This window comes from Triticum dicoccoides, chromosome 7A (assembly GCF_002162155.2).
Source record: "Triticum dicoccoides isolate Atlit2015 ecotype Zavitan chromosome 7A, WEW_v2.0, whole genome shotgun sequence".
In the NCBI taxonomy this organism is placed as follows: domain Eukaryota; kingdom Viridiplantae; phylum Streptophyta; class Magnoliopsida; order Poales; family Poaceae; genus Triticum; species Triticum dicoccoides.
The window spans coordinates 570,267,857-570,280,479 of record NC_041392.1 but is presented as its reverse complement, the minus strand read 5'-3'; the positions used below and the strand labels follow the sequence as shown (position 1 = coordinate 570,280,479).

The 12,623-nt window shown below is 41.9% G+C and overlaps 1 protein-coding gene across 1 annotated transcript; it reads right to left on the bottom strand.

Moving 5' to 3' along the window:
* Positions 1–500: 500 nt before the first annotated feature.
* Positions 501–8,875, bottom strand: LOC119328950 (CDPK-related kinase 3-like). Its single transcript, XM_037601938.1, has 11 exons — positions 8,166–8,875; positions 5,732–5,862; positions 5,454–5,495; positions 5,259–5,367; positions 5,001–5,079; positions 3,075–3,371; positions 2,800–2,909; positions 2,262–2,366; positions 1,820–1,882; positions 1,020–1,187; positions 501–901 (listed from the first exon to the last, which is right to left on the bottom strand). The coding sequence occupies exons 1-11, from the start codon at positions 8,790–8,792 to the stop codon at positions 764–766; spliced, it is 1,869 nt and encodes a 622-aa protein (XP_037457835.1). The 5' UTR covers positions 8,793–8,875; the 3' UTR covers positions 501–763.
* Positions 8,876–12,623: the final 3,748 nt, after the last annotated feature.

The following is a 12,623-nucleotide window of genomic DNA, read 5'->3' as shown; positions in this document are numbered from 1 at the left end:
TTGATAGAGGCCGCCGCTGCAATTGGCAATGACACAGCGAATTTTCTCCACTCAGGGGGAACTGCAGCTAGACGGCGAGAGACAGCACACGAAGTTTGCAGCTTCGAGTGGTGCACATGGTCAATGATGCCACGCCGTGCAGTATACGGGGCTGACCTCCTCCACTATATCGACACAACGGAAATTCAGAGGGAAAATAGAGGTTCAGAAGCTTCTGGATGGTGCAGCGGAAAGGAAGATGGAGCACGTGAGAGAACGGGCCTGAAAGCTGAGACAACGTTCTTCCCAAGGAGCAGTGCATTTTTGGACATTGCATCTTAAAATGTTACTCTCTTCATCCCGAATTACTTGTCGCAAAAATGGATGTATCTAAACGTATTTTAGTTCTGATACATCTGTTTCTATCCATTTCTACAACAAGTAATTCAGGTCGAAGGAAGTATTAAGCTGAGCATTACGATCAGCTGCATCGATGCATTGATACCAGACGGCAAGGGATGTGGGGGCTTGGGAAAACGTTTGAACACTATATTTCTCGAACAAACCATCCGATCGCCTTCATTACAAAAGATTTTTACATGTATTCTCTCTACAAGAGCTATGGTGACAACAACCAACAACATCACAAAAAGAAGAAGAATGATCATTAACCACAAGACAGAAGAAGCAGGGTGGGGTGGGGGGCAACAACAAAATCAGAGCCATATAATGAGCAGCGGTAAAATTATAACCAGATACATCTCTTTTTTTTCGCATGGTTTACTTAATGCCGTCTTGTGTTTGCCCCCCGTATTGTAACACCATGTAAAAATTTGGTAAACCCAAGAAAGTTTAGCTTGCCATCTGTTTTTCTGATCCAATCTTGCACGATGGAATAATGAGTCGGAGCAAGATTTAGTTCCTGCATACAAATGGGGAGGCCAGGTTAGCTATTGTGTGGTGCGAGAACCTAAAGTCTATCCTATGCTCCCAAGCCCGACTGAGACAAATGCTGTTAAAATTACTGTCATTCTGCTTACCTGTGCCAACTCCTCGACTGATATGACCCGGTTGCCCTCCTGTTCAAAGTGCTGGAAAGCTGTTCCAGCAATCTCCTCCCATCTGTCCAGGGCCTCAAGCTGGTAAGGGCTTATAGCCGCCGCACAGAATTCTTCGAAATCCATACTCCTGTATGCAAGTGGTTCCAACTGAGAGAAACAAGAACGAGGTCAGCAACTTGGACTACTAATTACACAATGTTATAACAGGAAAACAAAATAAGATTTTGAAAAGAAGCTCAACCAGAAACAACTACATCAGGTATCAACGCATGGCTTTCGACATTGTATTTAAAAATGGAATTTGTCCAGTAATATGAATAGTGAAACAGATATGTTGACTGGGCGGCTGCATAAGCTATCCAGCAAAATTAATCAAAGTATGCTAAAATTATGGTTAACAGTATTAAAAAGGCAAACTGTGTCTACATGTGTAAGATTTCAAAGGGAAACCATTAATTGACACCCACCCCAGATAGGATGATCAAAAACTCCCCTTGCTGTCAAACTCCAAAATACAGTACAAGTTTTTTTTGTTTGCAATATAATACAGTGCATAACTAGATAAGAAGGTAATAAATTCAAATGTGGTAAAAAACAAATTAACCCTCTATAGAAGCACCAATTATGTTAGTTGGACAACTATGTTCTATGATAATTTGGCATGTCTTAATTCAAAGTTTTCAACACAGGCACCAGATTATTATGATATTAGTAACAGCGCCAAAGTAACCAAAGAGGAAACCATCCATTGCTTATGGCCAGTAAATAAAGACCCTTACCGCATGCAAAAACTCAAGAATTCTTGATTCCTTCATTGCATCAGTTAGATACCGCGTTAAAGCCTGGATAAGACCATGAAACACTATGATTAAAAGGTTGTGATAAGTATATACATGGAGATAATTTATCATGTCATTTCATCAGACGCCAATATAAGTTATCCACATTTCTTCATCCTTATTAAATACATCCACTCATGGTTTTCACAAGCACCAAGAAAGTTTTCTTAGAATTGAACTCTGAATGATAATTTCTATTACGACATGTAAATAAGTGCAACACATCGCACTGAAGTAATCAGATAAAAATCTAGAAACACCATCACTCATGTATCACTAAACCATATTGTTACAGTGATGGTAAACGATTGCAACGTTTGAATTTCAAATGTGTATGTCTAACAAAAATAAACACAGCGAGTAATCAGTAAGAGCATCTCACCGTCCGAAAGTTGTCAAGTGACACGACTCCATCTCTAGGTTCAAGTAGATCAAACTGTAGCCTAAGATATAAGAGTTCGTCATCCTTTAAAGCCTTGGATAATGCCTGAGGTAAAGAGCTAACTGTTAGAACCTTCTGATTGTCAATAAGAGCAAATGTTCTGCTTATGGTCCAAGTTACATCACAACTCTGGTACAAACTCGTATAAAAGAGTTACATGGGGAAGACTGGAAGAAAATGTCTAAGCAATACCATGACGAATAAAAGTATCATTCAAAACACCCCATAAGAACAAGCATGCAATCCTAAATAGTAAATGGAAAATAAAACTCATTGTATTGGCAAAAGGCTTAGTAAGCATATGTCAAAACAGGAAAGAGATTCGCATTGGACACTGACGCACATAAGTGAGATCCTGCTTGGACAAAGATGGTCTACCCCACCCATGCACATTTAGCGCATCACTATCAGTAAGATCGATAAAACATCAAAAGAACGCTTGGAAACAAACATAATGTCATGGGAATCAATGGTGTACCTTTAGCGCCAAACGTTTAAGAGGAGTGGCACGAAGGTATTGCTTAATTAATCTGTAGACAAGAATATCCAGCGGAATCTGTCTTTGGTCATCCCGCAACCAAGGGTGAGCTGCAGAAAAAGACGGAATATGTTTGTATTACGGTCTCGGTATCAATACTATACATATGGTTAATTTTTCATAAAATAGTCTACCAAAAAAGGCTTTACAAAGAAAACACAAAATGAGTACTGTGACATCACACAATAATATTTAATAAGCAATTCCCAACTTACTCAATGCCTGGACAGCTGTCATTCTTTTGCGGTAATCCTTGTTAAGAAATCTTTTCACAAAATCCTTAGCTTCAGCTGACACTGAAGGCCATGGTGAATCATCAAGGTTGGGATCAGCTCTCAATACAGATCGGAAGATTCCAGATTCTGTCCGTGCCCAAAATGGCCGACTACCACAGAGCAGAATGTATGTTATGACACCTATACTCCAAATGTCTGCTTCCATACTGTATGATCTGTGTAGAACCTCTGGAGCAACATAGTATGCACTTCCAACAATATCATTGAGCCTTTCATCTGCATTATATAACACGAAAGAGTATCTGGTAAGCTAAATAAATATGTAGCAGCATTTAGGTGGAAAATAGCACAAAGTTCATTCCAAGCACTGTTTCCTGAAATATACTCCCTCCGTTCCGAATTATTTGTCGCAAGTATGGATGTATCTAGATGTATTTTAGTTCTAGATACATCCATTTCCGCGACGAGTAATTTGGAACGGAGGGAGTATATGCTAGCACGTATCAAAACATGAAAGAGGTTCACGCTGGAACATCAACAGGGCAACAGCTATGTCAAGCTATAAGCGTTAGGTGAATTGTATTATCATATGCAGATTGGAGGTAGCGACCACAATATGGCCAATAACCAAATGTGTTCATATAACTCAAAACCATGCACAAGTCGCACGTAAAAGATCAGATCGAGATAATCATTTTTCATTTTATTGTTAATATTTCAGGCCAATCATCAAGCTGCAGCATATGACAATGTACCATTTTCTTGACACGATCGTTGAGTTACTATCTTTATTACTGCAAGACACTAAGTCTTATTTTTACTAAATTATCAACATGATCTCTTTTTCAGTTAACAGTTTAACTAATTAACAGACAAGTTATGAGATCAAAATGGCGATGCAAACCAGTTCCGCGAGTCGAAATACACAGACAAAGGTAAAAAGGACATTATATCTGCGCGATCATACTGTTCGTTTCAATCGCAGTCAAGATACTTTAACTAAAACATTCCATCAAAATCAAGATACTCATCTTAGAATATAGATAAATATAAGGCGGAAAGGATGTGAACAGATGGAGATGAGAATCTTGTTTATTTATCCTGTGAGATGGTAGAAAGCTGACATAAAAAATGTAAGCTAAAGAGACCATCCTCTAAATCTATGATGTTCCTTAAAAAGACTTCTGCAATTATTTCAATTTTAGCATATTGTCTTGTGATGTCTGGCTGCCACATAGAAATCACACAAATGTAACTACAACGTACAATGTGGTGAGTGGGGAAATAAGAATGTTGGTTTGACAAAATAGAGTGTCAGTTCCTGAAGAGAGTTCATCTTAACCTAAGTAAAATTCAGCATTTTTGCGCACATTAGCTGGAGGCAGATCCTATGTGACTGCAATGTGATGAATGCCAGTTTTAATCGAAGCATTTTACAAGGAAGCGATTTAAAATTGATGGTAAAGTTGCACTACGAGGGTTACTCACACAGTGAGCTCTGAATAGAGTAGCTTCACTTATTGAAGAACATTAGTTTTCTGGATATGCCATATGACAAGTTGACTGTCGAGTTCCAATGGATGGGAATTTTTGGCTTCATAAGAAACACCAGGTCATAGTTCGTAATATACTAAAAGATGTACTGATGTTTACCATGGTAGGGATGTCGAATCATTCAAGCAAAACGGCCAAAGTAGCACAACAGATCACGCCCAGTGTTTCTTTGCTAAGTTGCTTCATGTGCACTTTCTTTTTACAATAAGCAGTTAAGCAGGAAGAGAGATATCCAATAAAAAGGAAACAAATAGAACAGAAAATGGGATTTGCTTGATCAAGGTGACGATCCCTTTAATAAGCTTGTAGCACATTTTAGTGCGTATAAAGATGAAAATCAGTTTACTATACCTGGTCTGATGAAATCAGAGAGACCAAAATCAATCAACTTCATGGGCGCATTTTCATCTCTTGTTGTGAAAAGGAAGTTCTGTCCAAATGAAAATAACTATGTCATTAGAGGCGGTTGATTATTTTACAGGATTTGGAGGCTATAGACATGATAAATGTCCCTTGGAAGAAAGAACAATAGAGTGCAATGGGATAAGATAGCAGAGAAGGAATCCATAAAATACACAGAAAATAGTTTTTTAAGACTTCAAAGGGTACCTCTGGCTTCAAATCACGATGGACTACTCCCTGAAGATGACAAAAGGCCACTACACTCAAAATCTGTACAACGATCGCTTTAGCATCTTCTTCTGTGTATCTCCCACCTCTTCAAAAGTTCAAGTTTGCATCCTTGGTAAGTATTACTAAGAGATATTGCTAGTTTGCAGTGGATGAAGAAATTGCAAAAAGTACCTGGCTAATATTCTGTCTAGCAATTCTCCACCCTCACATAATCTGTTAAAAAGGTAACAAGATGAGAAAAATACTGCCTGGCACACGTTACAAAAGATGCCGTAAATAATGCTTATTAATAATGATAGTACATCCAAAGATAGATAAAATAGTTATTAAGTAGAGGCACGAGAAAGTGTTTTTCAGACATGTGAGAAGAATCTGAAATGTCTTATGTATTAAAGGAGGACAAATTATAAGCAATTAAAATGGCATATAAAAAGGACATAAAAACATACTCCATGACAATGTAGACATTGAGGGCATCCTCACATGCATCATAGAATTTGACAAGATTGTTGTGACCTGATAGAGCTTTCAAAATCTTCACTTCCCTACGAACATCTTCAATGGAAATGGCTGTTGTCATCTGTCAAACACAAAAGCAAATTGCTTAATTTATTAAGTAGTGCTATCCAAATGAGGAGCTGACCCAGAAATACTTTTTTCAGTTGCATAGTTGTCTTCTACTATTAAGAATATCTGCGATTATTTTTCCAAAAGTGCTAGTGACTGTACGAGATTTACAGGTGGCATTTTCGAAAGGCTACATGCATCGTTGCATATAGTCATAAAACGAGAGGGAATAAATCAACCATCAGTACAGTCAGATTTATTTCCAAATTGTGCTACTTACTGCCCTCAGCATTTGCTGTCTACAAATTTGCATACAATATTTGATTGTATAATAAAACTGTCATTTCTCAAAAACACCTTTATAATTATTTTTAGAAACTGGACAAAGCATGGATCAATGGAACACCAGAGCTCACATCATTAACTATGCTACAGTTTAATTCATTGCTATTTCACACAATTATTTGATGTGAAATTACAAGAGTATTGCCCCGCACAAAGTAAAGCTGCCTATGAACAAATGATGTCCTGTGATGTCTTTTTCGCCTTTGGAAACTGATATGGTTAGTAGCAGGAGCTTGAGAGAATGATTTTTTTAGGCAAGTCAGAGCTCTGTTAAACATGGGTGGCCCAATTAATAATAGGATTAATTATCGCGGCTTACACCAACGCCTCCAGTCCCACTGCAAAATCCTAATAAGTTAGTATAAGAAGATGCCAGCTATTGGAGTACAACACGGTCTGCCAGTCGGGCCATGTTTACCAAACATCATTGTTTGCCCAGCAAACGTACAGAATGTATTAAATATCAACATGTGTTTTCTGAAAACATGAATGCATCGCCTAAATCTAGAAGTCTAAAAGTAAAGCAGCCCACCAGTGCACAACAGTACATTCTGATCCCACGAGCAGACCAATAAAAACCACCAAACAATTAGGCATTGGCTAACAACATCCCTGATGTTCTAAGAAGATATGTTAACCATCTTTTATTTTTCTAGCGATTGGATCAATCCAGGATTCAGATCATCGGTATGCCATGCCTGCTCTATGAAGTCCCTGACAGTTGATGCCACCTACAGGACAACATAGATCACTCTTTCTGATACTGTTCAATTGAGCAATGCCACCCTCCAGTGTCTTTTCGCCTAATAAACTTTAACCTCGCAGCCTCCTTGGATCTTTCTTCACTTGATAGACATCTATCCTGCTGATTGCAAATGGCAAATGGGCCTGATATTTCCAACTCTGTGATCAAAACTAACAATACCAACAGGGTTGTAACGGCAGCTCTTGTATTCTTCAGATGACTGACTACTGGAACTAGTACAATAATATCATTATCAGCTTTCCCGGAGAGTGTTGCAAAATCCACCTCAAAATCTACAGGCATTAATTAACTATAAACGAAGGACAGGCCTGGCGCAGTGGTGAAGTACTCCCCACTTGTGCCAAGAGGTTCTGGGTTCGATGCGGCCTCTCTGCATTGCATTGTGCCGGGGTAAGGCTTCCCTCGTATAATCCTTCCCAAGACCCCACCTGGTGTGGGAGCTTCTAACACTGGGTCTGTCCTTTTTTTTATTAATTAACTATAAACAAAAAGAAGAGGTGGCAAGGTAGGTTAGGACTTAGGACATGTACTGCTGATTTGTTAGAATATCATTTATCGTTAGCAAGAATAGGGTAGGCCACCAAGAACACTGTACTAGCCTAACGCCTAAAGTTTCTACGTGCATCCACATTATATTGAATTAAGATTCAGATAATTTTCAGCTAGAATTGAAACCCACCTTAAACCATCAAAAACCTTAATTCATACCACGAAGAAACAATTAAATATAAACAATCTTCAACCATCCCAAATCTAACTACATACTCCTACATGGGAAGAACACTGTAGAAATTTTTAGTAGTAAGAATTAACCATGTTATGGTATAATATCTAATTTCTCTGGTACAATCTAACTTTCTAAGAGTCAAAATCCTCAGCCCAACAGAAAAACGTGAAGCATTAGTTTTAGTCTATAAATTGTACGTGAGCCTATAACCACATCAATTAGACAACTACGTAAATTTCCCATTTCCCCGTTTGCACCAAGATTCAGTGACAAATCTAAGAGTGATCCTAAATCCACAGTGCTCGTGTCGTTCAATCTCGATCATTGAGATCATCAACAAGCACCATATATTTCCCTTACTAGCTATGCAATGGCGCGAAATGCATGGCGGTTACGGCAACGGAAATGGCTTACATTTGAAAATTTTAAAATCCCATAGTTGAAGCTTTAAACCAGCATACCACCACAGTTCCCTCACCTTAGCTTTGGAGATGATCTTGACGGCGACGGTCTGGCCCTTGTACTCGCCCTTCTTCACGACGGCCGAGCAGGTGTGCCCGAAATGGCCCCTCCCCACCTCCTTCCCGAGCTCGTATTTGGCCCCGAAGTTTTTCCCGAATCCGAACGTCTTGTCCAATGGCCTTTCCGCTTCCGCCCCATCCGCGACGGCTCCGGCGCCGGCTCCGGCCGCAACCGCGCCTTCCTCCGGTATCGGCCCCTCCTTGGGCTTCCCTCCGCCCAGCCTCTTGGCGAGCGTGGCCTTGATGTGCTTGGCCGGCGAGGGCGGCGGGAAGGGGCGCTTGAAGAAGCGCCTGGGCGTGGACCTGGCGGGGGAGGGCGACACCCCGGCCGGCAGCGGGCTGGTGCCCCCCGCGGGGTACGGGCTGGGCCAGGCGACCCCGGGCGTCTGGTGCACGGGCGTGGTCGATCCGGACTTGCGGCGCCGCGGGGTCCCGGCCGCGGCGACCGGCGTGGGCTGCCGCGGCGGCGGCGTCTGCGGCGCGCCGTTGGCCGGGGGCGGCGAGTGCGTCTCCGCCACGACCCCGAAGTCGTCCTCCCCGGCGGCGCCGTGCGCGGACGCGCCCTTGCCGTAGCACTGCCCCATGGCCGGGCCCCCGCCTCGGCCTGCCGGAGGCGGAGGACCGCTCGGGCTAGGGTTAGGGTTTGGGGCCTAGCTCGCTAGCTGGCCCAGGCCCGAACACGGCGGCCGCACCGGCGCGCGCGGGCGAGGGGGAGGGGGGAGGGGGGGCGGGTCGTCGCCCTCGTCGCGAAGGCGGAAATGTGGGGACGAAGAGGGGGAGGAGGAGCGAGGGGGAGAGAGAAAATGGCGTCGTGTTTCTCTCTCCTCGCCCCTCGGGTAACAGCCGGGAGAGGCAAGCGAGGGAGGCGACTGTGAACTCCCCGGCCCGCCAGGGGGCGGAACGTAAAAAGGGCACGCTGGCGCGATGGTGAAAGTGAGATCTCCCCTCGCTCGCTCGTACGGGGAGAGAAAATTCAAGTGTAACGCCTTTCTGGGCCGTGGGGCCGGGCCGGGCGGGCCCCGCCCGTCATCGGCGTACCGCGGCCGTGCGTGGAATATTCGAACGGGGGCGGATGGGGAGGGCGAGGTGGCGGTAGTAAATGCGGGGTGAGTGACAGGTGGGGCCGGGTAGGGCGTTTGGTGTTGCGTGCGACGCGACGGAGCTCGTTCCGTCCGTCCTCGGTGGCCGTGTGAGGGTGAGGGTGATGAGGGCAGTTGGTGGCACCGTTGTCCACTTGTACCCGTTTTTATCACAGCGGGAGACCTGCCCGTTTTCGGTGTGGGAGTGGTTGATGATTCAAGCTGGCCGTTTTAATGGATTTTAGTGTTGCCTTCCTGGTTTTGGGTGATTTTTTCTTTCTTTCCGCTGATTTCTTTTTTGTTTGTTTGATTTGATTGAATGAAGGTCAGGAAAACGAAAAGCTAACATTCATGTCGGCCGAACATTGCTCCCACATAAATGTTTAGTGTCATATATTTTTTCATGGATTTCGATGCAACATAAGAGTCCAAAGTAGTTTTTTTTCACTTGCATAGATTTCCAATATGATTCCGAGCCGGTTGCGGATTTCATCGAGAGGATTCAAAAGATTTCACAAAAGCCACGTGCTACTGCATGCTCGTGCAACGGATCGACATCTAGACGTAGTTCGTAATTGGTGGATAAAACCTTCAAACAAGACTGGAGTCATTGCAAGCCTCTTCTGCCGCGAGCAACCAAACAACAATGGCGATCCCCATTGTAAGAGCAGTGTGAGTGACACTTCCCCGCTGCAAAAGCCATTGTATGCATACATTCTTCTATTGTCCGGTGGCGACGCTACAAACAACCTTTTCACGCCATGTGATGTAATTCATTCAAAACTTTCATATTGTGTGAATTATTCTGTAGATACAGAAAATTAAGAGTGTTTTGGACCAACCATGACATCAATTTACAGATATAATCACTGGAGTGGGCAGGCCTAAGGAATCATGTTTCTTTCGAAAATTTGGGCTAATGCCAAGGCTTTCATAGGTATCCACAAAACTACTATTATGGTCACCAGAATTGTATCCAATCTGACATTTTGATCGCACGCGTTGAGAGTAACTAATGAAAAGGTGTTGGCATGTATTGTCGGGTCTACCTAGCATGGTGGCTTGTCCTAGACTCTCATATCCTAAATGCCATGTGCTTTTAAGCATGGTTTTATATATATATTTGTAGTTGTGGAGTATATATTTTGTACTTCTTCACGATTTTAGTACTCCATTCATATCACAAACAAGTCCCGTCTTTGGGCATTGACGCATTCTTCATGATGTAATTTTGAGCATTAGTTTCTATTAGTATGTGTGTAAAACCCAAGAAAATATAGTATTCTAAATTTTTTGAGACAAATATATACACGTGATTATGAATTTTTGGTATGGTTAATTAAAATGGTATTGGTAGTTAAGGATTTCAAAGTTTGTCTGAGTGCATGTCCAAAACATCATGAATTTTTTTATATGAAGATAGTACTTGAAATTGTAAGTAGCAAAGTACGTAACATTTTAGGCAATAACTCTCACGACATAGGCAATAACTCTCACGACATGACCAACTGCAAATGTAAGATGTACTCCATCTGCCTAGAGATATACTATGACATAATTTGCTGTGGTGTTTTGGATGGTAGTCAATACATACCCTACCAATTTTTCTGCCCATGACCAAAATTTGCATGCCTGCTTGTATGATTGTTAATATGATGGCTTGCATATGACTATTTGGCAACTCTAGTTCATTTTTTTAGCCAATGTCGGCTAAATCTTGTGCAAACAAAAAAGCTTGACCAAAATATTGGTTAGCCAAATGTTTGGTAATGCTAACTTGGGAGCAAAAAAACATACCAAAGTCAATGTTTCAAAACTTTAACCACTAATACATGTGAAAGAACGTGGATTGAACGTGTAAGGGTTACATAACTGCAACTATCTTTTTTTTATTATGCAGTAATTCCCATGTTAGAAAATAGTGCATACTAGCTTTGTATTAAGTCAAACTTTTTTCATTGCAATAAAAATCAAACTTTGTTAACTTTGACCAAATATATAGTAAAATTATCAATATTTACAAAAATGAGTCAATATTACTATATTCAACATAAACCATGTTTTACTATATATTTTGATATACTTTTCCATAAATTTGATCAAACTCTGTCTATTTTTTGACCCAAGAGTCAGGACAACACTAAAGTTTACCATGGAGGGATGATCTTTTTACCATTTCAACACATAAGATAAGCAAGAATCACAAATAGAAAAAACGTGTGTTGGAGGCCATGTAGAGTCAAACACATTTATTTTACAATAGATAGTCAAACACATTTTGTTTGCGAAACAATTTGTGATTGGATGGTTGAGGACAGTGGTATCCATCTCCAAACCACTAGAGTTCAAGTCATAGACTTAGACATTGGTGCTCGTATTTTTTTGAATTTATTTCAGTCCTTTCGATGATATGCGTTCAGTGAAAGGAGACGTTCCCATTGAATACGAAGACGTTTGACGACTTCGTCAATCTCAAAATGTTGTGTCGGCTCAGTCTCTCGAAGGTGCTCACGGGTATGGTGTATGTGTGTGTGCATGCATAATGGGGAGTGTATGTGTGTTTGTATCTGTGTCTGCGTCTGTACTATGTAAAAAAAAACTGTGTTTGTATTACAGGGCAAGCAGCAAATCAGGTGATGGTTTACCCATTTTATTTTATTTTTTGGTTGGTGATTTACCCATTTTCGAGTGACTGGACTATTGGTCATCCAAGAAGGGTCAGACGGCAACTACAAAAATAATTTTTTTTTCGAAACGAAGGCAAAAGCTTTGCCTTATCTCATTAATTAAGAAGAGTTTTGAAATACATGACCGACCGTCCATGGACGGCCTCAATTCGAAAGTCTACTCTCGCGGCATAAGAGAACTCAAATGTTTGGCCCCCGCCAACCCCCAAAGCCTGGCTTCGGTCTTAATTCTAGATGTGATTACATATGGCATGGAGGACACATTTCTAAACACTCTCGCGTTCCGCTCGTTCCAAATCTCCCATGAAACCAACATGACGACAAATGCGAGGCCCTTTCTCACATTGGCATTGACGCCCACCATGTGGTGCCACCAGCCCTTGACGTTGTCGAAGCTGCTCCAGTCGGCGATGTCCACATTGGTCAAGCCCATCCAAGTCTTGATCTCCGCCCAAATGCGCTTCGTGTATCGACACCGGAAGATGATGTGCGCCGCCGTCTCTGGCTCCCTCTTGCATAATTGGCATAGGTTACAGTTTGGTCATCCTCTTCGTTGAAGCCTGTCCACGGTCCAAACCCGGTCCTGAATGATAAGCCAAGCAAAGAATTTATGCTTTGGCGGCGCCCAATTGTTCCACACAGCCGACTT